General features: G+C 57.2%; 1 protein-coding gene across 2 annotated transcripts; it reads right to left on the bottom strand.

The window, feature by feature from the left end:
- Positions 1 to 1,261: 1,261 nt before the first annotated feature.
- On the bottom strand, positions 1,262 to 24,141 carry SLX9 (SLX9 ribosome biogenesis factor). Of its 2 annotated transcripts, none has more exons than XM_065943308.1 (6): positions 23,953 to 24,141; positions 20,591 to 20,699; positions 13,957 to 14,025; positions 6,671 to 6,821; positions 2,669 to 2,737; positions 1,262 to 1,575 (listed from the first exon to the last, which is right to left on the bottom strand). In XM_065943308.1, the coding sequence occupies exons 1-6, from the start codon at positions 24,088 to 24,090 to the stop codon at positions 1,452 to 1,454; spliced, it is 660 nt and encodes a 219-aa protein (XP_065799380.1). In that variant the 5' UTR covers positions 24,091 to 24,141; the 3' UTR covers positions 1,262 to 1,451. The 2 variants fall into 2 exon arrangements, with proteins under 2 accessions (XP_065799380.1, XP_065799381.1); XM_065943309.1 differs by having other exon boundaries at positions 2,669 to 2,734; positions 23,953 to 24,140.
- Positions 24,142 to 27,569: the final 3,428 nt, after the last annotated feature.

The following is a 27,569-nucleotide window of genomic DNA, read 5'->3' as shown; positions in this document are numbered from 1 at the left end:
CTCCACCCCCCAGCCCCCAGGCTGCCCCCCCCACTTGTCCTGAGCCCTGCCCCACACAGCGGCAGAGGGGTTCACTGGGGGCCCCAGGGCGACCCTGACCACCTACCCAGCACACCAGCAGCCTGTCCGGGCGCCCCCCAGGGCTCTGCTGTCCCCACTCTCAAGTCCCTTCTCCTCACTGCTCACATCCTGCCCCCTACACCTCCAGGCAAGCAGCAGGCGCCCACTGCTTGTTGTGTTGACTGAGGTCTGTCTTCCTAGGGGACCCACCAGCCCCACCACCATGGACTCTGCCCTGGAGTCTCGTCCATCTTGCTCGGAGCCCTTGCTCCCTCAGCCTAGCAGCTGCTGCTCCTTCCGCTGGGTGACACCCCTGCCCAGGCCACTCTGCCGCCTTTCCACGCCCCTCAGGGTGCTCCGCCACTGCCCCACTCTCCCCTCCCCAGTCCCCACTCCCTCTCCAAAGCCTGGGGGCTTGCGGGACTCTGCCCTTGCCTCCGCCCACTGCTGGGGGCTGCAGAACGCCCAGCTGGGGAGCCCCATCCATGACCAGAACCCCTCAAAGGCCCTGTAGGGCAGATATCTCAGCTCAGGTCCGCCAGCCCTTCAGAGCCCGAAAGCAACTGAATTTAAAATGCACATGAAAACCACCCAATTGTTTGTCACTTAATTTGATTACCAAATTAATCCAAGTGCATTCTATGAAGATTAAAAACGCAGGTAAGAGAGCACCGAAGTCCCTCCGGGTCAGAGATGGCAGCCAGCAGGCTACCAAGAGTGGGGAGGGAGAGGGGGTCTCTCCCACCTGCCCTCCTCCCCCACCCCACCCCCAACTGTCTGGGCAGCAGGCCACTCGGCTCAGGGGAGGGGGGGACATCCCCAGACATTTGCGGCTTCTCAGCCACATCCCTGGCAATTCTGCCACAGTGGATGGCAGTGGATGGCCCACCACAGAGGACGGCAGGGTCTGGCTCGCCCCGCACCTCCCCGTCCCCCACAGGTGAGCTCAAGGAGAAGGTCCTGGAGTCGGGCAGAGGTCAGAGGCCCTGACAGAGAGCACTGCGAGAAGGTGGCTGAGCCGCATCCAGCCACGGTCAGCCTGGAGCCCCTGGAGGACAAGCCAGTAGGCTGGTCTAACATGATACACATCTGCGAGTCACCACCCACAGACCTAGACTACAGAGAAAAGCGAGGAGGAGGCCGGCCGCGTGGCCGCACCACCTCCTGTGGGGCGGGCAGAGTTCCAGGACACCTTGGCTTTTCCAGCACTGTTTTTATTGCAAAAATAAATGTGTCGTCACAATACTCCTGTGTCAACCGCCTGTCTCCCGTCTGTGCCAAGCACAGCAGCCGTGTCGCGGAGGAAGCGGCTGGCAGGCCCGGGGACAAGGGCCAAGTCAGCCCTGGGCACCTCCTCGTGGGTGTCCTCGGCTCTCACACGCCCCGTGGGCTCAGGGCTGCCCACCGCCCTCCAGCTGCATCTGCTCGGCCAACTGCCGCCCGATGGCCAGCAGAGGGCTGGCTCTATAGGCCGGACTGGCCAGCAGCTCCTGAAACCGCGTCCGTTCCTCCTCGCTGCAAAAAAGGAGAGCGGAGGTCAGTGGGCAGGGTGGGTGCAGGGCAGCCAATGACTGCAGGGCCAGCCTCGGCACAGCCACCCTGCAGGAAGGGGCCACCACAGCGCTGGTCCAGGGCTGGACGGGGTGGGGTGTGAGGCAGGCTGTGGGGCTGAGGCTCTGCCTGGTGGGTCTGGGTGTGGGACCGACAGGGGTCTGAGGCCTGGGGAAGGGGGCACTTCAGGTAGGAAGGAAGGGGCTGCCCTGGGGCCTGTTTATGGTCACACAGGCCCCTCCACCACCACGACTGTGACAAGGAGCTACTGTCTAAGGTGGCAGCAGGCGCCCCGCACACACAAGACCTCACATGGCAGCACCTCGCCAGCTTGGTCCCGCAGGAGCAGGGGCTCCGGGCCCCGTGGTGATGGGGGTTTGCAGTGGACCCACCCTTCCCACAGAAGGCCCTGGGCCCCTGAGTCCACGGGGGGGCTGCCTCTCTCTGCCCATCCCTAAGCTCAGCTGGCCACGTCACCTCCTCAAGGTGCCAGGGCCAGCTCACACCTCGGCCCTGCAGCCCAGCACAGCCACGGGTGACCTGGGCAGGTGCCTCTGGGGACAACATCTCTGCCACTGAGACTGAGGTGACTTGGTCTGGAACCTTAGGGCGGCAGGCCCGTCACGGCACTGTGGCAGGGACGGCCCTGGCCTTGGGCTGGCGAGGCAGGGTGGAGAGCCCAGCCTATACCCTCCACAGGTGCATGACCAAAGACAAGGCCAAACCACACCATGCCCCAGCTTTCTGTGCTGTTAACGGGGAGACTTTAGATCCCAATGGATGGCTGACTGACTGGCCAGGTGTCCACACTTCCAAGATGCCTGGGACCCGGGTCCCAAGGGCGGACCCCCAAGACCCAGCAGCTGCCCTCAGCACTCCAGGGGAAGGGGCTTCCTGGTCCCTGGAGACAGGTCGTCCACACCCCCCAGGCTGAGCCCCATCACTCCAAGGCTCGGGTGGGGGAAGCCCTGGATGGGCCGTGTGGAGGCAGGTAAGACACAGGGCGTCCTTTGTGTGTGTGGTGGGAGGTGGCAGTGAGGAGGGGTGCGGCACTCACAGGAGCTGGAGCCTCTGCACGGCGCTCATCCGGCTCAGCTCGACGGGCCGGGGCCTGCTGGCTACCCTGCTGGGGACACAGAGAAAGGGGTCAGCATGGCCCACATTCGAGTCTCAACTGGAAGCCACAGCCCATATAGGGCTCTCCGCTGGCCTGGAAGGCTACAGGTGCCCCATGGCAGAAGGGACCTGAGAGAGCGGTAACCCAGAAAACCTGTGAGTCCTGAGACAACACCCAACTCTGGCCTCCAGACCAGGAGCCCTCATTTCTTATACATGAGCCCTCTTTTCCCTGGTCTCAGCTGCTCTGGGGGTACTCCATCCCAACTCCCTCCTGCTCCAGACCCCCAGGACAGCCCCCTTCCGGCCCAGTGTCAGCCCCAAGACACTGTGGCCCTGTTCCTTTCACCACTGACCCCTCTCTCTGTGTCCACCCAGGAGCAGGTTCCCTGTCTGCCACTGAGCTCCCTGGAGGCCCCACCCTTGCCAATTCAGTGGGCCTGGGTCTCCCTTCCCCCAGCCACATCCCCCATGCTGGGAGGTCAGGAGGCCTGGGGACCTCACGCCCTGAATCTTCATTCCCGTCCAGGTAAGAAGGCCTCCCACAGCCTCTTCCTGCTCTGACAGTCAAGGGCCCCAAGGTGCAAGCACACCCCGGGAGTCCCCTCAGGGGCCAGGGACAGCCTAGCGTGACAAGGAGAGGCAGGACCCTCACCCGAGCCTCAGGATACGTCCAGGGCCTGGCAGGCCGCTCACGGGGATGGCACGCCCCTCCCTGCTGGGGTTTTCCACTGTGGACAAAGGCAGGCAGGGTGGATTCCTGGAGGCTGCAGGGGCACCGGGAACTGACCTACCCCGTGCTCACCCCAGCGGCCCAGGATGGGGACATTCACACCAGACACCAGCCCAGGTCCTGCCCCTCCCTGCCCCCGGCTCTAGCTCTGGCTGCAGGGCCGAGCGCACTGAGAATGGACAGAGTGGAGAGAGACCTCCCTGCCAAAACTGATGCAGCTGCCCACTCCCAAGAACCACGGAGCTCGAAGAGGACCCTGGCCCTGCCAGCACTGGGGGCTGCAGCTCTGGGTGCCAAATGCCCTGGGTGACCCTTGGGGAAGCTGCTCCAGCAAAAGTCTGTTTTCCTGACTGCAAGACAGGACAGTGCTGTCCTGACAGACTCCCTTCGGCTGGTACCCAGTGCCTGGAGATGCGAGTGAGCCCAGGTGGCTCCCAGCTTCAGGGCTCTTATGCTACCCCGTCCCGCCCCCTCTGATGTGGACAAGCCCTTGTGGCACTCACCCCAAGGGGACTGGAGCCCAAAACCAAACGGGACTCTCATCTCAATCCACAGCACCGGTGGGTGATCCCCTGAAGCCCCAGGGTCCAGAAAGCCCAGCTGGTGACAGGCACCGGCTCCCAGGGTCAGGCGCCCCCTTGTCAGGCCCCCCACCCTCATCCTCTACAACCTTTGGACCTTGCGGGAACCACTTTCTCCAGACTTGACCCTTTTCCCTGGTGAGCGCAGCCCACTGGCAGAGCACCACCTGCTCTGGTCTTGGGCCCCTCAGGCTCTCCAGGGGCCTGGGGGCCAAGTCAGTGCTGGGCAGTGCCACCTGTTGGGGGGAACACCCAACAGCCCACTGGGCCTGCTCAGAACCTCGGGCTCTCCTCACACCACCCAGATTTGGGACGAACCTGGGACAGCCCAGGGCCTCTGCTGGGGTATCCCAGCAGGTGACCGGGCCTAGGCAAGGCACTTGGAGTCTGGGTTCCCGGGCGCAAAGCTGCCCCACAACACATCCTGCCCAACTATGATGCTGGGGGGAGGGTGGGCATACCCGAAGTCACTGCCAGCTGCACCATTCCTGTACCAGGCTCCGGAAGCCCTGCCCTCAGGAAGCAGGAAGAGGCCAAACAGCTGGCACAGCAGACCCCCGGGGCAGACCCCCACCCTGCCAGCAGGAGGAGGGCAGACTGGAGTGGAGGGACCAAAGCCTGCTGCCTGGTGGCCCGTCCCCTGGGGCCGAGTGTGGCGGGGTCCCTGCCGTCCTGGGCAAGACTGCGGTGCTGCCCCCACGGGACCCATGGCGGCGGCTCTCCTGGGCCCTCCCCACATGCCTCCTCCCTCAGCTCACTCTAATCTGTACCCTTCCACCATAATAAACTGACTGTGAGTGTAACGGTCTCCTGTGGGAATCGCAAAGCCTAAGAGTGGTCCTGGGGACCCCAGCCTGCTGAGAGGGGCCAGGACTCCCCAGTCGTGGTCAGACATTAGCACCCAGGTCGTGGTCTCTTACACCATTTCCAGCAGAAGGGACTGGACTCCCTGGAGGAACACTGACTCTCAGACAGGAGCAGGAAATGCCTGGATGAGCCTGGAGCATCTTGTGCCCGAGGAAGGGAAGTACTCAGAAACAAAACACAACAGCCCCCGCAGATGGGAGTGTCGGGCAGGGCGGGGGGTGGACGACAGCGGAGCCAGCTGAGGAGCTCCCAAGGGCCAGCGCCAGAGTCAGTTCAGCAACAGAACAGAGACGTACTGGATCACAGCCCGAAGCATAAAATAAATAAATACCCACGGGGCCATCCTGACATGAACAAGTGACAGAGATGGAAACCGGGAGGCTCCATGTGGCTCTGCAGTGGCCCCGTCCTCAGGGCAGGGGAGCACCCCCTCCTCGGGTGTGGGGTGGGTGGGAGGACGGGGGCAGCACAGTGGAGAGACCTGATGGACACACCTGCCCTGGTGACCATGGTCAGCGGCCACCATATAGGTCACGTGACGGCACGCACCCTGGACGGGGACGTGCTGAGAGGGCCCCTCCGCCCTGTGGTCTTCACTGAGGGGCGTCCTGAACAACGCCTGGCTCCTCCTCCAAACTGCCACAGTCGTTAAAGACAAGAAGGTCTGAGAGACTGTCCCAGCCCAGAGGCGCTGAGGGGACATGACGGCTGCATGTCACGTGGGGGCCTGGCCGGAGCCCTGGGGCAGCAGAAGGTCACCAGGGGAAACTGAGGAGTCTGAACAGACTGAGCTTTTAGCTGACTATTATTTATGAATGAAGCTGGTTCCTGACTGTGACAAACGCACGGGCTGACGTCAGACGTGAGGAGAGCCGTGTGACTCTCGGCATCACCACCAACTTCTCTATCATCAAACTCTGCTCTAGAATAACATTTACCTCCGCAAACAGCTCCTGGTGATGAGGCAGCTGGGGGCGGGGGTGACAGTGGCCGGGAGAGTGCCCCCCACCTCCACCCCCAGCAGCCTCCCGGTCCTCCTCAGGTTGCAGGCGGTGTTTGTGTGGCTCTCGCCCCTCCGGGAGCAAGCACATTTTTTGGATGAGAAAACTGCAAGCAGTGTGAGGACGCTTGACCGGGTCACATTTTTGTTCAAGAACCAGGAATGGAATGTGCATTTCAGGCTCCAGCTCCATCGCCAAACCTCAGCTCCGATGGCCACTCCTCGTCTGGACCCCACACTCTGGGCACACCCATCCTGGACTGGCTAGAACTGACCACCTAACTCTGCCGCCAAGGGGCCCTGAGCCTGTCGCCCGCCACCCCAATCCTTCCTCCTCAGAGAGGTATTCGGCAGGAAAAAGAATTATTTCAAAAAGACAAAATCAAAGACAACCCAGGAAACGGTGAAGGTCCAGGACCCAGGACAGGACAGGAAGGACTCCATCTCCCCACTCAGCCTAAAGCCGGGCATGCTCACACCTGGCTGGCGCAAAGCAGGACACTCTTCTGCAGCACCAGGCCCCAGGGGAGCAGGACGAGTCCCAGGAGGACGGCCCAGCCTGGGGCAGGGGCGTGGCTGTGGGAGACCAACAGTGCCGTCCACGCACCAGCGGGCACCCACTCCTGAGAAGGCCCTGGGCCCTGCCTCATGGCTGGGCCTGAGACAAGCGTGTCCCAAGTCAAGACGGGCCTCTGCAGGGTCAGTGCCCGGCCCGGCCACGCCACCCCGCTGCTCAGCCTCTCCTACAGACACAACACTCACCGTCGGGTGGGGGGCCGCCGGCTGCCGGCCTCCAGCTCCAGCAGCTCAGGGAGGGCATCCCTCAGGGGCTGTAGGTCTCCCACCACCACCGTGGCCCTCCGCCTCCGCTCTGCCTTGCGTTTCTGCTCCGCCAGCTTTATGGCTTCAATCTCTGAGGAAGGTGGACGCAGGGTCAGTGAGAGAGGGCCCAGAAGGACAAGTGCTCGGCCGTGGACTTCAGCAGCAGGGGGTCCCGGCTCCCAGCCTGCAGAGCCAGAGCTTGGCCGGGAACCCAGGGTGGGAGGGGGTAGAGGGGTGCAGCCCAAGCGATTTGCTCCCCTTAATCCTGGAGACAGCCGTGGAATCACAAGCCTGGGGAGACGGGATGCAGGCAGATGAGCTGCCCTTGAGGAGCCCAGGGCCCTGAGGCCTGGAGGAGGGGGTGAGCGGAGGGGTGGGCAGACAGAGGGGCCTGCAGAGTCAGAGCAGCTGGTCCCCTCCCCTCTGCCCCCCAGTCGGCTTCTTGGGGATGCACCCAGAAAAGAGAAGTGGTCTCCATGGGAGGCGGTGACAGAGTGAAGGGTCCACAACTCTGGCCAGGTGCAAAGCAGGAGGGGGGGTTCAAGGGGGCTCCTGCACGATGTGGGGGCTGTCAGGAGGGGCAGGGGCACTGGCCAGAGAGACAGGGTGACAGGGCCCAAGTCCGGGCTGCCAGGTGGAGGGCAGGGCGTGGGTGAGCCGCTGGGTTAGGCCACCGCTGGCCGGCAAGGCTGTGGCCACCACACAGACAGGGGCCTCGAGATCTGAATTCCATTTTATAAGTGGTGTGTATTCTGAAACTGTTAATAAAACACACTCTCAAGCGCGTTGTCTCCACAGTGTGGTGTGTGGACCTGCCAGTTCACTAGTCTGTGTGCAGACCTTGCTCCAGGAGACTGCCTGAATCTGTGATAAGTGATTTGTTAATTGTTCTGTATTAGGTTCCTTTAAAAAAAAAAAAAAAAAAAAAGCTCTGCATCTAAAAAGCTGGGAAATGAGGCTGTGATGGATCTGGGACGGCTGGACCAGAGCAGAGACACTCCCCGCCTCCCTACTGTGCGAGTTTTACTGGGCTATAAATAACCAGCTGCAGACTCTGAATCTCCTCTAAAAAGAGAGCTGGAAGCACCTTCCTGATGAGCGGTCGGTGGACTCAGTGCAGCCGAGGGGCCAGGAGAAGCCAGCAGAGAGGCGACAGCCAGAGGCCCAGGTGGGCCCAACAGGGGACCTCTCCCTTCCAAAGGGATGTGGGTCTGTGGCCGCCCAGCTGCCCATCAGGGCAGGTGCGAGAGGTGATGGAGGCGGGCATAGTGTCCAGGGGAGCGGTGACGACACCAGACACAGGGCAGGCCAGGAGAATGGGGGCTGGACACACTCAGGACAGCCCACCCCGAGTGCAGGAGGTGTGTGTGAAATGTGAGGGGTGCGTGCTGACCCTCACAGGCATCTCCAAAAGAGAATAATTTCCAGAAACTGACTACTTGGGAAGCCTGGCAGGAGCAGCCCCTCCCAGCTCTCAGTTACCCCCAAAGGCCCAGAGAAGCCCAGCAAGGGCGAGTCAGACAAGCCCAGCAGGACACACCTGCCCCAGCCACAAGGAGGCTGCCGGAGTCCAGGGGCCTGCACCTCACTCCAGAGAGCTGGGCTCTGGGACAAAGACCACCCTCCTCCGGGTCCTTGGGCCCTGGCCCAGGCCACCCCTCAGTATTGGGACACCAGGATTTAAAGGCAACGATCCAGGGCTCTCCATGTTGCCAGGGCAATTTGCTCAGCTCATCAAGCTGGGGCCTCTTCCCTGGGAGCCCAGCACCCAGGCGGAGTGGGGGTTCGGGGGGTCAGGCAGGGGAAGGGACAGGTAGCTCCCTTCCTGGCTGGCAGGCCCAGCACCAAAGCTGTAGGGGACCAAAGACAGCAGGGCAGGCCTGGCTCCTAGCAGGACACAGGACACCTGTCTGCCTACAGAGGAGCCAGCAAATCAGCGTTTTAGGTTAGTAACATTGGGGTCCACCCAGGACACATCTGAGGTGCGCAAGGACGACACAACACAAGCACACGTGCCGGCAGGCCACTGCAGTAGCTGCTTCAAAGGGAAAGGCCAGGGTTACCACAAGAAGTGCCCACAGAACCTGAGAGAATTCACTGTCCACTCAGGATAAAGATCACAGTGAAACCAAGAACAGGAAGAACTTCCCCAATCAGAGACCATCCACCAGAAACCGCATCTCACATACATGAGACAGTCTCTGGTGAAGCAGGCCACAGAAAGGACGGTGCAGACCCACGCTGACCCCGCCGAGCCCAGGTGAGGGTGACTCCGAGCCCGGGGCGGGTGATGCGAGCATGCAGCTCCTCCCCGTCACCTCAAGCCTGCCGCTGTGCCAACAGGGCCTGCAGTCCACGCGGTGCCCAGAGGTCAGGCAGAGCTCCCTGGAGGGCCCGTCCACCCTGGTCCCCCCTGCTTCCCTGCCCACATCTGCTCACCCATAACAAACAGAGCTCGAGCGAGCACCACTGGCTTTACGCCCCTACGTGGTCTGCGGTTACTGACCCTGAGCAAAGCAGGCTCACAGGACAGTGACCACGGGCCCTTGGGCCCCAGAGACTAAAAACAATCCTCACCCATTCAGCCGCTGCAGTAGGAAGAGAAGACATAAAACAGAGACTGGAGAGAGAGGTAAAACTGTCTCCATCTTAAGTATTGTAGCATGATCGTTTATGAAAAACATTCTACCAAATCTACAGGATAATAACCAGAACACAATTTTAACAAGATCAGAGGGTACAGAGTTAATAATAATTAATAAATGATAATATAATAATACATAGTAAAAACTGGAAATGAAACTTTCATGAATTCCATTTATAATAGCTTCAAAAACTATTAGCAATAAGCTAATAAAGAGCTGGCAATAAGCTTATCAAAAAAAAAAATCTAAGATTTCTACTCTGAAAATCACACAACAGGAATGACAGAAATTGAGAAAAATTTAAATGAAAGGAGATGTACAAACTAGGTTTCAAAGAAGCAGAGGAACCAGAGATCAAATTGCCAACATTCGTTGGATTATGGAGAAACCAAGGGAGTTTAAAAAAAAATCTACTTCTGCTTCATTGACTAAGCTAAAGCCTTTGACTGTGTGGATCACAGCAAACTATGGAAAATGCTTAGAGACTGGAATATCAGACCACCTTACCTGTCTCCTGGGAAACCTGTATATGGCTCAAGAATCAACAGTATAAGCAGACATGGAACAACTGACTGGTTCAAAAGTGGGAAAGGAGTATGACAATGATGTATATTGTCACCTTGCTTATTTAACTTAAATGCAGAGTACACCACACGAAATGCTGGAAGAATCATAAGCTGGAGTCAAGATTTCCAGAAGAAATATCAACAACTCAGATTTGCATATGACACTAACCTAAGCGCAGAAGTGAAGAGGAGCTAAAAAGGCTCAAGAGGCCTTGATGAAGGTGAAAGAGGAGGGTGAAAAAGCTGGCCTAAAAGTGAACATACAAAAACTAAGATCATCGCATCCGGTCCCATCACTTCATGACAAACAGATCGGGGAAGAAAGAAAACAGTGGCATATTTTACTTTCTTGGGCTCCAAAATCACTGTGGATGGTGACTGCAGCCATGAAATTAAAAGACATCAACTCCTTGGAAGGAAAGCTATGACAAACCTAGACTGCATGTTAAAAAGCAAAGACATTACTTTGCCAACAAAGGGCCATCTAGTCAAAGCTATGGTTTTTCCAGTAGTCGTGTACGGATGGGAGAGTTGGTTGACAAAGAAAGCTAAATGTCGAAGAATTGATGCTTTTGAACTGTGGTGTTGGAGGAGACTCTTGAGAGTCCCTTGGACAGCAAGATCCAACCAGTCCATCCTAAAGGAGATCAGTCCTGAATATCCACTGGAAGGACTGACGCTGAAGCTGAAGCTCCAGTACTTTGGAAACCTGATGCGAAGAGCTTGACTCATTGAAAAAGACCCTGATGCTGGAAAAGATTGAAGGCAAGAGAAGAAGGGAATGACAGAGGATGAGATGTCTGAATGGCATCACCAACTTAATGGATATGAGTCAGAGCAAACTTTGGGAGAAGTGAAGGGCAGAGGAGCCTGGCATGCTGCAGTCCATGGGGTCAAAAACAGTCGGACATAACTTAGTGACTGAACAACAACAAAAGATTAAAGGAGAAATTACAGTGTTCGTGGATGAAGACCCAGCATTGTTAAAATGGCACTTCTCCTGAACTCATGTATGGCTTCAAAGCCATACATGATCTATAGGTCACTGCTACACCAGGTGGTGGTAGTGGCTTTTAAGAAGTTGACAAGCCTGTGATCAGAGTCACATGGAAATGCTAAGAACCTGGACCACCCAAAGCGGTCTTGAAATAGAGGGACAGACATAGGACTTCCCTTGTCCAACCCCAGGACCTGCTTCACAGCTGCAGCTTCAACAGCCTAGAACCGAGGAGGGTCAGCGAGCAGAACCACGGTGAGAGGCATCAGCTTTCGAGACATCAGGATAACTGCACAACGAGACAGTCTTTATGACAAACACTGGTGAAACTGAAGGAAAGAAAACCCTGAACCAGTGCTTCACATCACAGACAAACACTAAATCACGATGGATCAGAAATCTAAATATCAAAGCTAAAACCATGAAGTTTTCAGAAGGGCAGATTTATCCTCCTGTCTTGGGATTGGGCAGTTTCCTTAAACAAGGTGCATGCACGCGTGCACACACATATGCATGTGCACACACACTAAACATGCAAAGAAAAAAGACAGAATCAGTGTCCTCAAAATTAAACTTCGGCTCAGCAAAAAAAAAAAAAAAAATACTGTTGAGAAAATAAACAGGCAAGTTACAGTCTGGGAGAAAATTATTTGCAAAACACCTCTGAGGAGACTGACCTCCAGGACAGAAGATTCCTTGATAATAAAGGAATATTATTGGAGCTTGATAATAAAGAGCCTTCAGGAGCCTCAGGAAACAAGCCCTGGGCATCAGGACGCCCCAGTGGGCAGCAGCAGATGAAACGCCCATTCACCACAATGACAGGCACCTCGCGCTCAGCAGAACGGCCAGGACTGCAGGACAGGCGTGCCGGCATGGCTGCAAAGCAACCCCAACTCCCCCATGCTGTTGGGGGCGTAAATGCACAACCACGGGAGAGAAACGTCTGAGAGCTGCTTATAAAACTAAACATACACCTGCCCTATGACCCAGCATTCCATTCCAAGTGTTTACCCAAGAGAAATGAAAACATATGTCCACAAAAAGACTTGTGAAGAATGTTCATCACAGCCTATTCACAGCAGCTAAAAAGAGAAAAGACACCAGGTGTCCATCCACAGGAAAGTGGATACCAAACAGCGTGTCCACATAAGGAAACACTTCTCAGCAACACACAGGCCCAGACTACAGCTCCACTGGGCACAGACGAGCCTAACGCCAAGCTGAGCAGGAGAACCCAGACACACACAGGCTGCCCTTACCCAATGTCCAGAGCAGTGAAGCCTGAACTCGACCTGAAAAAGACCAGACAGTGGCTGCCTCTGGGGGTGGGGCCTGGGAAGGGCGATGGGGATGGTCCATGTCCTGAGAGGACTCTGGCTGTGTGCAGACGCACACACTGGCCCCAAGTCACCACACAGCACACTGAAGGTCCAGGTCACCACATGTAAATGTCACCTCAAAATAAAAACTAAAAAGAACCATGAACAAATACTGAACTCTAGCAGAGTTACTAGGGAGAAAGTGTGCTCAATCTGTAATGCACTTTGGAACATGCAGCTAAAACAAGGGTTGGTGGCTAGGCCAGACAGATGGGATGGACAGACAGACAGCTGCGATAAAGAAGTGAAGCAATCATGGTAAAGTCTGGATGGTGGGCACACGGGTGTCCACTGTAAAATTCTTCCTACTTTTCTGTACACAACTCTTCATAATAAAGCACTCAGTGGAAGAAACTCAGGAGCTGTAGCTAAAGCTATAGTCAGAGGCTAACATTTAGTCTTTCATTCAAAAATAAATGACTAAGTCACTAAAATAAACCTAGAGAAACCAAGAACAGGGTATTAAAACAACAGAAACTAACAATTTAGAAAACGAAAGAGTAGATGACAACTAAGAACAGGCATTCTTGGAACAGATAAGACAAAATCAATCAGAAGAAGAGAAGGGGATACAAATAAAGAATGATAAAGAGGTTAAATAAAGAGAAACCAGCAACTCTGCCAATAAAGGCTGAGATCTGATTAGATGGCTTTATGGGAAAATGAGTGAGTGACCAAGATTAGCTCAAGTAGTTAAAAAAAGACCAACCATCATAGAAGAAAACTTAAACGTCATCAGAGAACTGTAGCCCAAAACGTTCAGGGGCCCAGTGGTCCTGGCCTATTAACTTTTCAAATCCATCTTACAAAGAACATTTTGCACAACCCCATGCTAAAGACTGTGGAAAAGAAAATGCATGAATAGACATTTCCTTAAGACACATCCAAAAACTGAAAGGAAACGTAAAATTAACAATTATGGAAAAAACTGATACATTTCTCTAAAAATTTTTAATTTATTAAACATATAATTTCTTTAAAACCTTCAAGAAAAAAAATAATGCTGGTCATACTTTAACTGTGTGAGAACATAATAAAACATTTCAAAGTAGTTTTAAAAGTCAGCAAAATCACACTAAAAAGATAACTGTAAGAAAAAAACCTACAAAACAATGTTCATAAGAAAACCTTCAGAAAAACACCAGCAAATATTCAGTATCATGACAAATAAGTATACTTTCCAAAGTTATTAAGAAACCCACCCTGATAGGCAGGCGAAGGTACCCCAATATGAGGGCGAAGGCCAGGGTCCCTGACCCCGCCAGTAGGTAAGCAGCAGCTTCTGCCAGGGACCCCGAGGGTCGCACGCCCAGGGGAGGGTCTGGAGGGCCACACGCAGGCCAGGAAAGGGATGTGAGAAATTTCGTGTCATAAATCACCTGACCCTCAGGCACTCCCTCTGCGACGTTTTACCCATGAGAGGCGGTGACACTCCTGGTGGGGAGTGAGGTAAGGCCGTGCAAACCCTTGCACGGGTGACAGGGCCACCCCACCGCGACGGGGCCATCTGCCTGTCACAGCGCAGGCCGCCTCCTCCAGGGCCCGGACCACCCAGAGGCTGGGTTCTGAGCCAGCCCAGGACAAGGGTCCACCAGGGACGGAACAGGACGGGACGGGACGGGTCGGGGAAGCTTACTCTGAAGCCACCGCTCGCGCCTCAGCTTCAGCTTCTCCTTCTTGGGCAGAATAGTCTTGGCCTCAGCACCTGCCAAGAGAACACATGTGAGAGGACAAGACCAGGAGCCCAGGCTGCGCCTATGTTCAGGGCATCTGCCACTGCGCCTGGCCATGACTGTGGGACACCCGGGACCTAGGGACTGCAGGCCACTCCGCACACTGGGCCTTCACTGGTCTCCCCAGAGACAACACGCACACCAGGCGGGGTGCACTCTCCAAGATCCAATGGCCACAGACTTCCGGCATCTAAGTAGAAGCTGAGAGGAGACGTGCTTGTCAGGGTGGCCTACTGCTCAGCCAGTTCAGGGAAGCCAGGACACCCACGGGACTCCCACCCTTTTTCCAAGTCAGAGCCCACGCCCACAGCCTCATGTCTAACCTCTGACCATGCCCCAAGCTGACCCACTTTCCTCCCCACTCGCCCTGGCCCCTCATCCCCAGCAGGGAAGGCCGTCGGTCACCCGGGGCCGGTCAGCGGACTGCAGGTGCACGGGCAGGGAGACAGGAGAGGGGCTGCACGGTGGGGCCGAGGTGAGGACGGCCTGTCTGGGACGGGAGCTAAGTAAGGGGGGCGGTGGCAGGAGGCAGAGGGCGGCCTCACATGGGGGCCTCGGACAACAGGACTCGTGCCGGACACCCGTCCCCAGAGGTCCAGGAAACCACCTTTTCTGCCCCAGTCCCATAAAGATTCTGAAATCATCTCAAAGAAAAAGAGTCTATGACATGTGGAGACTAATGGAATCCTAAGTCTATAGCCTGTGATCAAGGGGCAAGTTGGCAGTGGGTAAAAGATCACCCAGTACCACCCAGGACCCCCACCCAGTACCCAGGACCCCTCTTCAGCAGCCAGGATCCCCTGGTCACACTCAGGAAACAGGTCCCAGCATGCCAACCCTGTGAGGCCCAGGCGTTGGGGAAGCCAGGGTGACCAACGCACACCTCCACGTCAGCTGCTGAAACACACGCTGCAGAACCGTAAGCACCTTAGTGAGGCTTCAGGTGAGAGTGTCACTTGAGGTGAAAACACTGGGACAGAAGGAACGGCCGATAAAGCCCAGGCCCCTCCCCAGGGAAGCACTGCTCCTTACAGAGCCCTGAGCCCAGTGACCTGAACCCCACCTCAGGGCTGATCCGAAGGCACTGCCCGGAGGAGGCCCTCCCACCAGGAGGAGGAGGGCAGGGACCTGCTGCCAGGCTGGACGCTTCCTGCCGACATCTCCCCTCTGACCACCCGCGTCCTGCGCTGTGTGCAGCAGGCCAGCGACCACCCACTTTCCTGTTCCGTGATTCTGACCCGCCCTGGAGGCCCCTTGGCACCCCGGGCCTGTCCAGACACATCCTCACACAGCCATGCCACAGCCAAATGTTCCTGCCCTTGGCACTAGCCAAGAGCCCACCCAGAACCAGGAAGAGGCCCTAGGAAATATCTGTCCTCCTCCTCCTCCCACTGGTCCGAGGGCCCAGCCCCTCCCTTGATGCCATGCAGGCAGGGTCCTCTGGGCTGGACCCTGACTGCCCTTCCCAGCTTCCCTCTGTCAGGCAGAACAGGCCTGACCAGACGACAGAAAGACAAGCCCAGTGGCCTTCCCTGTCTCCAGCTGCCAGCAGGCCCAGCGCAGTGGTCTGTGCCCTCCAACTCACGGGTCGAGCACCCAGAACAAGGCCCTGCCAGTCAGGGTCAGGTGCCGCCGGAGGCAAGGGGCTCCTCCCCTCAGGGCCTCCCCATCGCAAGGAGGCAAGTGCCTGAGCAAGACCGGGAGGTGCGCAAAGCTTGCGGCCACAGAGGCCACAGCACCTCCAACAGCAGGCGACCAGCGCCACAGCCAAGACCAGGACGGTGTGGTATCCTCCAGCCCCCAGACCCACACACACCACTGCCCACTGAAGACCTCCAGGCCTCCCCTCCACGTCCTCTGGAGGCCAGGGGGACCAAGGGGAGAGCCAAACACCGCCCCCTCCCACCCAAAGCGGACCCCGCCCAGGGCCAACTGCAATGGATGGCAGCTTCCTCTCAGCCTGGACGCCTCCTGTTCCTATTGCAAGGGGAGAGAAGTGAGGAAAACTGGATTCTGTCACAGCCCTGACCTCACAGGTGCAGGAAAGGTAGGGACGTCTGACAGGGAGCTTCATCACAAGCCCCTCTGGGAGGTGCTCGGATCCTCCAAAGCCTGAGGTCAGCCTGCACAAGCCTCTTCTCCTCCCCCAGGCAGGAGAGGCCTGAGGACCAGATGCAGCACTGCTGCCCTCTGCTGAGCACCAGCCTGGGAGTTTCAGAGGAGACCGTGGTGGCCGGTCAGCAGTGGGAGCTCACCTACAGAGAGGGAAGGTCAGGGGCAGAGCTCTCTGCCTGGGGCCCCGGGGAGACAAGACAGGCTCCCCCAAAACCCGGTCCCTCCACCGCAACTTCCAGGCCAGAAGGTCCACTCACCACCGTCACACTGCCAACCTCCTCTGCCCAGAGCCGCTGCAGACACGCTGCACAGCCACCTCCTCTCTCTGGCCCTTCTGCTCCTGCGTCCCTGACCAGGCCTGTCCTCCACCCGCTCATGCCTCCGCTTGAGTCCAGGGGTGGGGACTGCCCAGCCCAGGGTACAGAGGACTGGGGATGCCCAGGCGCTTATCTGAGCACAGAACTTGTTTCCTGCATGGTCACAGTGCAAGGGAATATAGAACTAGAACAGAACTGGCGGGTGGCACCCCATGCGGAGAGGACGTGGGAGCCAGAAGGGCCCCAGACCTCTACTGGCCCTTGAGTTCCCGGTCCCCACCCAGAGCTGAGTCCTGCTGGTGATGGGCGGGGGTGGTCTGCAGGGTGGGGAGGCCCATCACCTGAGCCCAGTGCTTCCCCTAGGAGGCTGAGCCCCTGCCTAAATCAGAAGGAAAAGTGGGGGCAGTCCTAGGCCGGCAGGGCTCCCAAAAGCTCCCTGTGGAAGCTGAGGGAGATGCCACCAGCAAGGCCCACCAGCCCCCCTACCCTGGGGCCCACCAGTCCCACGGCGTCCAGGCTGCAGGGGAGGGTGCACGCACATCTGCGGGGGGAGGGGGCACAGCACACCCGGGGAGGGGTGTGGGACCACGTGACCACAGGGCGGCGTTGCACTTGACCACGGGGGCCAGGGAGGCGGGCAGTGGAGTGGCCTGCGCCCTGGCGTGGAGTGAGGACGCGCTCGTCCAGGTCGACAGGTACCCTGCCCACATGGCCCAGCAGGTCGTGAGCAGAGCTGAGTCACCGGACACCACATTCCCCACGACCTGTGTCTGCCCTGGCCACCGGTCCAGCTCAGACCCGGGGGGTCTGCCAGGCCCAGCACCCAAGGGAGCCAGGGCACGGGCCAATGTGGAAGCATGTCTGCTGCTGCAGAGGGAGGCATGGCAACAGACACCTGCCACTGGGAACCGGGCGCCTCGGCCAGCAGAGAGGAGGCCCATTCAATGGGACATGTGGCCAGTCAGGCCCACAGTTTCACCATCCTAAGGCCAGGCCCAGGCACCATTCCCAATATTCCACAGTTACAGACTTTTCTGAAATCCAACACAGCAAGAAAGGCCTGCTATCACCCCAACCCCCGTGGGAGGCTCCTGAGCATGCAGCCTCAGGCCGCCCGCCCGCCTTCTGCACCCTCGGCACTGGGGCTCTCGGGGCTCTGCCAGCCACAAGGCCACAGGCACATAGCCCGTTGCTCTGAGCGCTGAGCCCCGTCCTCCTGTCACTCTCCTTTAGCTTTCTCTACATTATGACTTTTTCTTTAATTTAAAAAAAAAGGCTTCTGACTGGGGGGAGACTGCTCTCCAAGAGCCAGCCAGTCCCCGTTTTCTGTCTCCTGGCCTTGCGTGCCAGGCCCTGGGACCATAAGAGACGTTCTCCTCAGGGGCTCCTCCTCCTCCCTGACCATCCCACAGAAGAAAACACCCGCCTTTCTTCTCTCCCTGCCCCTCACGCACTGCTGTGGTTTTCAGGCCATGCCACCCAGATTTCAGTGTCCCCTCCACCTTGAAGTGACACCGCACTCTTTCTGATCAGTCCTGCTCCCTGGGCAGCCCACGCTGTCTGTGCAGCCTTTTCGACGAGCCCTCAGACTCAGTGTGAAGGCTCAGGGTAACTGAGCTGGCTCTGAGCTCGGTCCCATCTCCCCACCCCTGGGTACCGCAGCCTTGTCTGCGCAGGAGACGATGCGCGTGCATCAGTCCCTCACCAACGTGAGGCTGAAGGAGCCCAGATGAGTCCCGAGCAGGCTCACCTGATGGATGCAGTTAACAAACGCTCAAGATTCAGCAGCCAGCAATGCACTGTCCCATGTCCCCTCCACTCCCTGCACACGTCAGGGACACCAGGGGCAGCACAGCTGCTCTGCTCTCTGCTGGGTCCCCTGAGCCCCACACGGAGGTCCCACGACAGGGGGTCAGAGGCAGGCACTGGGTTTCGGGCTGTTCCCTGCGGGACCCACCCTCTCAGGTAAGTGGGGATCCCGTGCGTGCTGTGCCTCTGTGGACATGGCTCACAGCGAGGGGACGTCTGTCAGCTGCCGCGGGAACGCAAGCCTCCCACTCAGCAGCCCCTCCCCCGAGCCCCAGACAGAGGTGAGATGTCCGAGTGCCATGCTGAGCACCAAGTGCCCAGCACTTGCCAACGGACAGTGAGAGAGAGACAGAGGCACGCAGGAGGGCAGGGATGGCAGCACACATCAGCTCCCTGGAGGACTAGCTCCCTCGGCAATTCAGAAACCCTGGAAGAGTTTTTGCCCAAAATGATAAAGAGCTGCCCTCCACAACACATAAAAATTCTTCAGGATTAAGAAAAGCGATCAAAACTGCCCAGTATACAAACCACAAGAGAACCAGTTAACACACAAAACTGCTGGATCGTGTGGGTCACCAAAGGGGCCTGAGTGGCCGCGGACTCCAAACCCTTCCTGCCCTCCCGACAGCAAGTCCCCATGGTGCCCCCCCATCCCCACCCCTGAGCATGGGAAAGTAGTCAGGCAGGAGGCAGCCAGAGCTCTGCAGGATCCAGTCCAAGAAGCAGCAGGAAGGTCTGAGGGCGAGAAGATGGCACTGAAAACACACCGCTCTGGGCGCCTGGATTACTTCAGGCTGGGGCCAACAGAGCTGCCAGGTTGCGACTCCCCTCATCTGACCCAAGCTGGGAGCTTCTGAGACGAGGACTGCCTGGGCCCCCTCCTCCGGGGAAGTTTAACGCCACAAGGACGCCAGAATCAGGACCACAGGGAGCTGCACACACGAACCTTCCTCCACATGTTCACCGCCCACAGCATTGCTGCTCCTCACTGAGACACTCCAGAGGCCCAGGTTTTCACCACGCCTCTGAGCTCCTGTCACTGAGGCTTCTCCCACGGGATGTGACCTGCACACAGCAGTGACCTGTTTTTCTCTTGTTAATCTGTTTTCTCTTAGTCTAACCTGCAGGGTCCTAGCCAGGAATCTAGGATGGCAGAGACGAGAAGGCTTCCCTCCCTACAGTCTCAATGTACAAAGAATAGCAAGAAGATTCGGATAAACTCTCTGGTGAAATTAAAAAAAAAAAATCCAAACCAAGCTGCGAACAACACAATCTCGTGGGAAACACTCGACATACGCATACCTGTGAAATAACTTCAACTTACAACTCCAGCAGCAGTTCAGACTGTACATGGAAATTCAGATAAATTATGCTGAACACCGGAAGCCCTGCCCTGGAGGCCAGAGTGCTTCAACAGGACTGAGGACACTTCCGCTCTCAATTGCTCAGCCGTAAACGCAGCTAGCATAGGCGGCATGAAGGCTTCACCTGCCAAGAGCGGATGAGGTATGGCTGCCCAGGGCAGGAGAGCTGCCCCCTGCTCCAGGACCAGCCCAGAGAGGACACCGGGAAAACAGTGTCACAAAGCCCAAAATGGGGGGCGAGTAGTCTGAAAGATCTCTCCCCATGATTCAAAAGTGAAGGAAGAGGGGTTTGGGGGCCACAGTGAAACCTTGATTCTGACTGAGGCAGTCAGGAAGACAGGAGCTCCTTCTACTTTGTTCACCTGCATTAAGGTTATTACAACCGATGTGTTCAGGTGTGCTAACAGCCTTGTAGGCACTTATGTCTTTAAGAGCCCCAAGAAATACAGACTGAAGGATTCCTGACGGAAATGCTGTTTGCCTCAAAATAGCCCAGTACTGTGTGTGCTAAAAGCAGGAGATGGGCACACGGAATGTTTTGTACCGTCTGAAGGCAGGAGACGGGAACACAGAATGTTTTATACCATCGGAAGGCAGGAGATAGGCACATGGAACGTTTAACCATCTTTCTATTCAGCACATCTTTAAAACTTTCCATTAATAAAAAAACACCTCTTGGGCCTCCCTGGTTGTCCAATGGTTAAGACTCCACGCCCCCACTGCAGGGGGCCTGGGTTCGATCCCTGGTCAGGGAACCAGATCCCACATGCCACAACTAACAATGGAGCAGCCAAATAAATAAATAAAAATACGTATAAAGTGCACAGGCCGACCTGAGCTGTGCTCTGGCCTGTGCCTACGAGCTTGTGGAAGCTGGCTTGCACCGAAAGATCCCCACCCCAAGGTCCACCCTGCTCACTCTCAGCTCTCACCTCTCCTGACAGAGGTGACGCTCCTTGTCTCCACATCCAGCTTCTGCACCAAGGCACTGGGTTCTATCGTGGTCCCAGCAAACACATTAGCGTTCACGCAAGCCAACTCCTGAAGAGGCAAGAGGGGAGACTTAAGGCTCGTTCTGCAGCTTCAGAGACCCCTCAGGGAGGGCCAGACCCTGGTTTTTCCAGAGCAGGAGTTGGAGAGGAACCTGAGGCCACCCCTGCCCCCACCCCAGGCCCCAGGACTCTCAGGTCACATGCTCCTTGCAGCCTCAGCTCATCACCCACCCCCAACCCCCGCCCCTGGGCCTGGCTCCAGCCTCCAGACCACCTGAGACCAGACCCAGGCTCAGTAACAATTACAAATCACAACCTCAACATTCAGGAGCCCCCATGAGGGGACCCAGGTTTCCTCCCAAACCTCCCACCATCTTACTCTTCCTGTCATTCATGGCTGCTCCGCCACCTCCACACTCCCCCAACAATCTTTGGGTCTCTGACCACATTCATCCCACACCGAGGTCTCACAACCCTCCAGGTTGCCCGGCACACCATGTTAACCCAGACCCCGCCTCCGAGGCCCAGCCTCCTCATTCAGCTCCAAGCTCAGGACAGGGGCCTTGGAAGGGGCGTCAGTAACACGGCAGCTTAGGCACAACCTCTGAGCAGACACTGGCCAGGCACCAAGCTGCCCTGGCCTGGGGGCAGCTTCCAGGAAGCAGCATCATGGCAGGCTGGAGGCACTGTGAGCTCAAGGCTGCACTGGCTCAGGAGTGACCAGCTGGACTTGCAAAGCCTCCAGTCCCTGAGGACGGTGGGACTGAACTGTGAGGGCAGCCTCCCAGCCACAGAGGCGCATCCAGCGGGAAAGGGCAAAGGCTTCTATGGCCGTGGGGGCTGAAGCACAATCTGGCAGGAAGAGGCTTGCGCTGACTCAGGCTGCCAGGCTCCAAGGCAAAAACGAGAGAACACAACGGGCAGACAGCAGGGCGCACATTGGTGCAGAATGGACTCGCTTACACAGGAGCTGAGCCGGGGGGAGCGACGGAAACGACCTGCAACGCCAGCCCGCCAGTGCCGACATGCACTGCCGGGCACAGTCAGCTTTCAAGGGCAACAGGGCGCGACACACGCAGACAGGTGGGAACAGGACCCAGGCAACAGGAGCGGTGTCTCAGGGGCCCATGTGCTGGACTCGCAACGGCCCCATCTCTGCCACAGGGCTGAAGAGGGCATGTCTGAAGAACCAGGAAAGTATGATGACAGTGTCTCACCAGAGAACACCAACAGAGAGACACAGCTGTGACCAAACTGCTCAGGCTGCCCTGAGCTTTTCAACCAAACCCTGACATTTCACAACACCCAAAGGACAAGCAACAAGGGAAAACAAGAGAAACTGATATTACAAAAATTAAAAACTCTGTGCTTCCAAGGGCAATTTCAAGAAAGTAAAATGACAACCCATTTAAGTGGAAAAAATATTTGCAAACCATATATATCTGATAAAGTTTAGTATCCAGAATATATAACTCTGACAACTCAGCAGAACGAGAAACAAGACAATTTTTAAGTGAGCAAAGAACTTGAAAGGACATTTCTTCAAAGATAAACAGCTAACAAGCCCAGGAAAAAAAAGAATCAACATTATTCATTATCCCTTAGGGAAATGCAAATCTAAAGAGTGAAATACCACCTGACATCCAGCAGGATGGGTATAATCAAAAAGACAGACAACAACAATTGCTGGTGAGGATGTGGAGAAATTGGAGCCCTCAGGTGCTGTTGGTGGGAATGTGGGAATGTAAAATGGTGCCGCCATCGTGGAAAGTAAGCTGGCAATTCTTCAAAAAGCTCAGCTTAGAATTCCGTACATCCTAGCAATTCCATTCCACGAATCCACAGGAAAATTAGTACAGAGCAGTAGTATGACAGTCAAAAATTAGAAACAATCTATCCACCAACTTATGAATGGACAAACAAAATGCAGTGTGGTCTGGTTTATTCAAATAATGGAATATTTTTCAGCCATAAAAAGAATGAGAACAGAGAAATAAATGCTACGAAAATAATGCTGTAGGAACAAACCTCAAAAACATGCTCAGTGAAAAAACCCTGACACAAAAGGCCACATATCATATTAATTTCATTTATATGAAATGCCCAGAAGAGGTAAATATATAGAGACAGAAAGCAGATTCGTGGTTGCCAGAATGACTGATAGTAAGTATGGGATTTCCTTGCCGTGACAAAAACGTTCAGAAATTGGTAGTGATGGTTGCACAAATCTGTGAATATTCTTTTAAAAAATGTCCAATGAATTGTACACTTTAAATGGATGAATTTTATGACATGAATTCTATCCCAATAAAGTTTTATGAAAGCCAGGGCACTGATGCCAGATCCTGGGATCACACATCAGGTCCTCCATCAGCAGCTGAATACCCTTGGCAGTTCATTTTAAACTCTGTTTTTTCCCTGCAAAATGAGGGCTGGGACTGTTACAAAGATGCAAGGTGTCTGGCACATAGTAAATGCTTAACAAACATGGTTGTTCTCTTCAGCATTACTGACCCAAAGCCACGGTTCCCATAAACCAAGAGGATTTGTCTACTGTCAGGTGCTGGCCCCTTGACTACAAACACCAGTAAATGCTTCCAGGCAGCTCCAGGGTCAGCACTTGGATAAACAAAACACGGCCTAACCACACAGTGGAAGGTGATTCCACCATAAAAAGGAATAAAGCATTGTTAAACATCATACAACCTGAGTGAGCGCTGAAAACACTGTGCTAAGTCCAAAAAAACAAACGCAAAGGCGGAAACCTACACAACCCCATCCATGTGAAATGTACAGAACATAGGCAAAGATGAGCGGCTGCTCAGGGCCGGGAGGGATGAGGGGACCGCCGAGGTCGGGGATGGGGGTGGGGGGAGGAAGGGACTGCTCCAGGGTACAGCATGACCTCTTCAGTTTGCTCTTCTCTTTTTTCCTTAACGCTGGGAATCCCCTTTCCTTTCCTTGGAGCGCAGCTACGACGTAAAGGAATATTTACCTTTTCCGCGCAGATTTCTACAAGTCGGGGTGGAAGGTTTCTGGTTCTCCCTCGCAGAGCTCCAGACGCGGAGCAAGTCAACCTCTTGCTCCGAGCCTAGCGGTCCACGGAGGCCACACTTTGTGGACCGGGAAGGCTCACAGACCGTGCGGCAACGCCCGCCGAGGGCAGTCGTGGGGCCGCAGGGACGCTTCGGGGTGGCAGGGGACCCTGGGGCCGGACAGTGTGGCGCCCGACTCTCCCGCTGCCCCCTTCCTCCACCCGCTCCCCGTCCCCACCCCTACCGCCCGCAGTATCCCCAGCTTACCTTCCCCGCGATTCCACCAATCGAGGCCTGCAGAGGGGCTACCTCTCGGGCGGGGGACGGGGGGGCGGGCGCTGCCTCCCACGTGGGCCTCACCGCAACCTGGTGCACCCGGGCCCTCAGGCTCCTCACTTTCCCCATCTTCCCGGCGAAGACTCACAGCCGGCCGGAAGTCGCGGGGCTCAAGCCGCACACGCTGCCGGAAGCCGGTCCGGCACTCTGACTGCCCGGCGGAAACAGGAGTCGCGATTCTGCCCGCGCTGGCTGTTAGGCTTCGGAGAGGAGTAGGGCGGGGCCACAGAGGGGCGGGGCTGCGGTGCAGATGGCGGGGTCCCGGGACGCCTGGTCCCGCCTTCGGCCCCGCCCTGCCGCCCGGGGCAGGTGTGGTTAATCGCAGTCTCAGTGTGATCTGGGGAACGATGGGTTATACGCTGGAGGGGATCAAGTATGTTGAAGTACACGATTGTGTTTGCTTGTGCCTGTCAAAAATGCTCTCAGGGGAGGAAGAGAGCAGAGGACTGAGGACGGGAGGCACCTCAGAGACATCATGCCAGGACTTATAGGGGCGAGTTCACAACACGGATCTGGACTGGGGCTGGAGAGAAATGTCCCTGAAAGAAGCCCCAGAAGCCAGCTCTCAGGTCCGGCACTCCCACCCTGTCTGTGATCCTGCTATCACCGCCTCCGAAGGGCCGGGATGGGTGTCTGACCAGTGCCTGCTAGACCAGCTTCCTTTGGCTAGAACCTGTTGCCAGGCTGTGACCAAGACTAACGGAACTGCTGGGGAGGCTTCCTGGAGCGTGGAAAAGGCCGAACCCACCACCCAGTCATATCCCCACCCATCTGGTGGCACCTGCAACTTCTTTAAGGTGTGTCAGGAGACATTCTCTGGTTCTGCAGCTATGCCAGGCCTAAGGAGTGAAAGTGAAAAAGTGTTAGTCCTCAGTCATGTCCAACACTTTACAACTCCATGGACTGCAGCCCGCCAGGCTCCTCTGTCCATGGAATTCTCCAGGCAAGAATACTGGACTGGGTAGCCATTCCTTCCTCCAGGGGATCTTCCTGGCCCAGGGTCTGAGCCAGGGATCGAACCCAAGTCTCCCACATTGCAGGCAGATTCTTTACCATCTGAGCCACCAGAGAAGCCCCAATCTTAGGAAGACACAGAGGAATGACCGCTGGGTACACTTCGGGCCAGGGTGCATGCAGACACCACGCTCATCCAGTGGGCATCTAGGAACCACTTCCTGGCAGGCAGTGCCGAGACACTGGGAGACGCATTCCAGGAGCAGCTCTGTTCTATGGGTCCCAGCATCACTGGACCTGATCATCAACCCTTGGACCCTCTGCATCCAGTCAGGCTTGTTTTCTGAGCCATCTAGGCAGGGAGGCTCGGGTTTGGCCCCTGGACTGGAGGCCTGCTCCCTTGCCTGACCCCCAGTGGCTGGTCCCCTGGTCAGCTCCAGAGGCTTGCAAGGTAGCCTGCATTTCAGGTTTGCTTTTTGCCCTTTCTGTGCAGTCCAGGCTTTCTCAATTAAAGGAGAAGACTGTCCAACGGACGCAAAATGGATCTATTAGGAGTTTTTAATCCTGGGGCCCCTTCCCTCTCTGCCTTCATCTTCCTGGGGGACCAAGTCATATCCCAATACCCTGACACTTCCATTGCAGCCTCCACCTCTCTCTGGGTCTCCACCTGAAACTGAGGGAATCTTCAAGTGGACTTCTTGGTTCCCATCCCAACCTGCCCCACCACCCCACAGTATATCCCCCTTCAGAAGAAATGGCACTGGTACTCACATAGTCACCCAAACCCCAAACCAGGGTGCCACCTTGGTTTACATGTCACCTTGCTTGCATGCAGTCCTCCTGTCACTTCCAACGCAGGAGCCCCCTTATCAACCCCTCAGGCTCCACCCCCACTGGGCTTCTGCCCTGGCCACCTCACTGGAGCCTCTTGTCCTTTCCCTCCAACCCTGGCCAGGATGGAGCCGCTTCAGCTTTACAGCAGCCCCTGCCTCCCCAGAGGGGTCGCGGCCATGGTCACCCTGGAAAGCCTACCCCCGGCTTTGCCCTTCCCAGGACGCCCCCGTCCCTCAGCAGCTCTGCCCTTTCCAGCGCTGAGCCGCAGCTCCTCTGTTCCCTCTGCCGAGGGCCTCCCAGAGGGACCTCGCGGTCTTGATGGTCCCTGGACAGACCCTGCGCCTCGTGCTGCCGGCGCTGGTTAATTCTTCTGTCGCGCGAGGGCGCCCACGGCCCGCGTGGGTTTCTCCGGGGAGTTGGGGCACGGAGGGCGCAGACGCGGAGATGCTGGGGATGAGGGGATGGATGGATCCCAGCGCGGGTCCTTCCTCGGCCCCAAGCGCCTTCAGCCTCCGCAGGACGCGGTCCTCCGAGCGGGTCCGGGGGTCCCACGCAGTCGTGGAAGGATGGCTTCCGGCAAAGCCTCGGGGCAAACACCCCACAGTCCATCCTTGTCCACCCGGCCCCTCGGGGCCCGTCGCAAGGACTTCCTGATGATCTCCAGTCCCTAACTCTGCCCTCGGGTTTCCCAAACCCCACCAGGCTGCGGGTGAGAGCAGACGGCGACCTGCGTGCGAACAGCGGGGCTGCAGATGCCAGGCTCTGACCCGCTGCCCCTCCCAGCGCCCAGCTCCCTGCGGCGTGGGCGCCGCCCTGGCCAGCGACCTTGCTGGGACGTGGAGCCGGAGGGCCCAGTGCATCCGGACGCTGCCTGGCCAGTGCCCTGTCCCCACGCGTCTCCACGTGTCCCGTGTCAGGACGTCCGTCCTGGGTGGGCCTGCTGCACCAGCTCCCCGCGTGAATCCAGATAAGCCTGTCTTAGCCCTGCTCAGCTCCGGGATGCGTCCTCTCTGCCCCCTCCCCGGCCACACTCCTCTCCTCTCAGTCCCCGCCTGGCGCTCTCCTCCGAGAGGAGGTCCGGTTCGCGCGCCCCCAGGGAGGTGGCTAGTTTCGGAGGTGACCTGAGCAAGGTAGGAGCCTGTCTCCCCATCACTACACTGGGTTGCTGTAGGGGTTCTTTGAGGCCGACAGGTAAAGCACCAGGAAGCACCTGCGGGCGGCCGGTGCTCAGATTGCAGGGGCCGCGAGCCGGTGCCGAGCGCACGCGGCGGGGCGTGCGCCTCAGGGTCTGATTGTCCGCACCCGCCAGGTCGCCCCGCGGCAGGCGGAGGCTCCGCGCGCGGGCCTGGGGACGCCTGAGCCAGGCGAGGGCAAAGAAAAGTCGCGAATGGACCGCAGACCTTCCTGCTTCGCCCCGAGGGCCCCTAAGAAAGGGGTTCCGGAAGGAGGCTCCAGGGTCCCGGGGCTTGCGGCTGAGACCCGCCCAGGCTGCGGAAGAGTGGCTCCGTCCACTGGCTACAGACTGCTAGACTGAAGCTGGCATTGGAGCTGAAAACGGTCGGTTTGGGTCTCTGTGGGGCCATTTGTCGTCTGAGCATCCCTGAAAGAGGACGAATCCCTCTTGGCCGGGGCCCCAACGGTGCGCCTCCGCTGGCTGCCACCGCGGGGTTAACGGGTCCCGCCCGTCCACGCCCAGCAACGCGACAGGAAGGTCTGATGCAAACTATGGGGGTGGTGGAGTTGCTGCACTGGGAAACTCT

Source organism: Muntiacus reevesi, chromosome 8 (genome assembly GCF_963930625.1).
Source record: "Muntiacus reevesi chromosome 8, mMunRee1.1, whole genome shotgun sequence".
NCBI classification, from domain to species: domain Eukaryota; kingdom Metazoa; phylum Chordata; class Mammalia; order Artiodactyla; family Cervidae; genus Muntiacus; species Muntiacus reevesi.
Note: the sequence above shows the minus strand (reverse complement) of the source record. Positions and strands in the feature narration are given on the sequence as shown.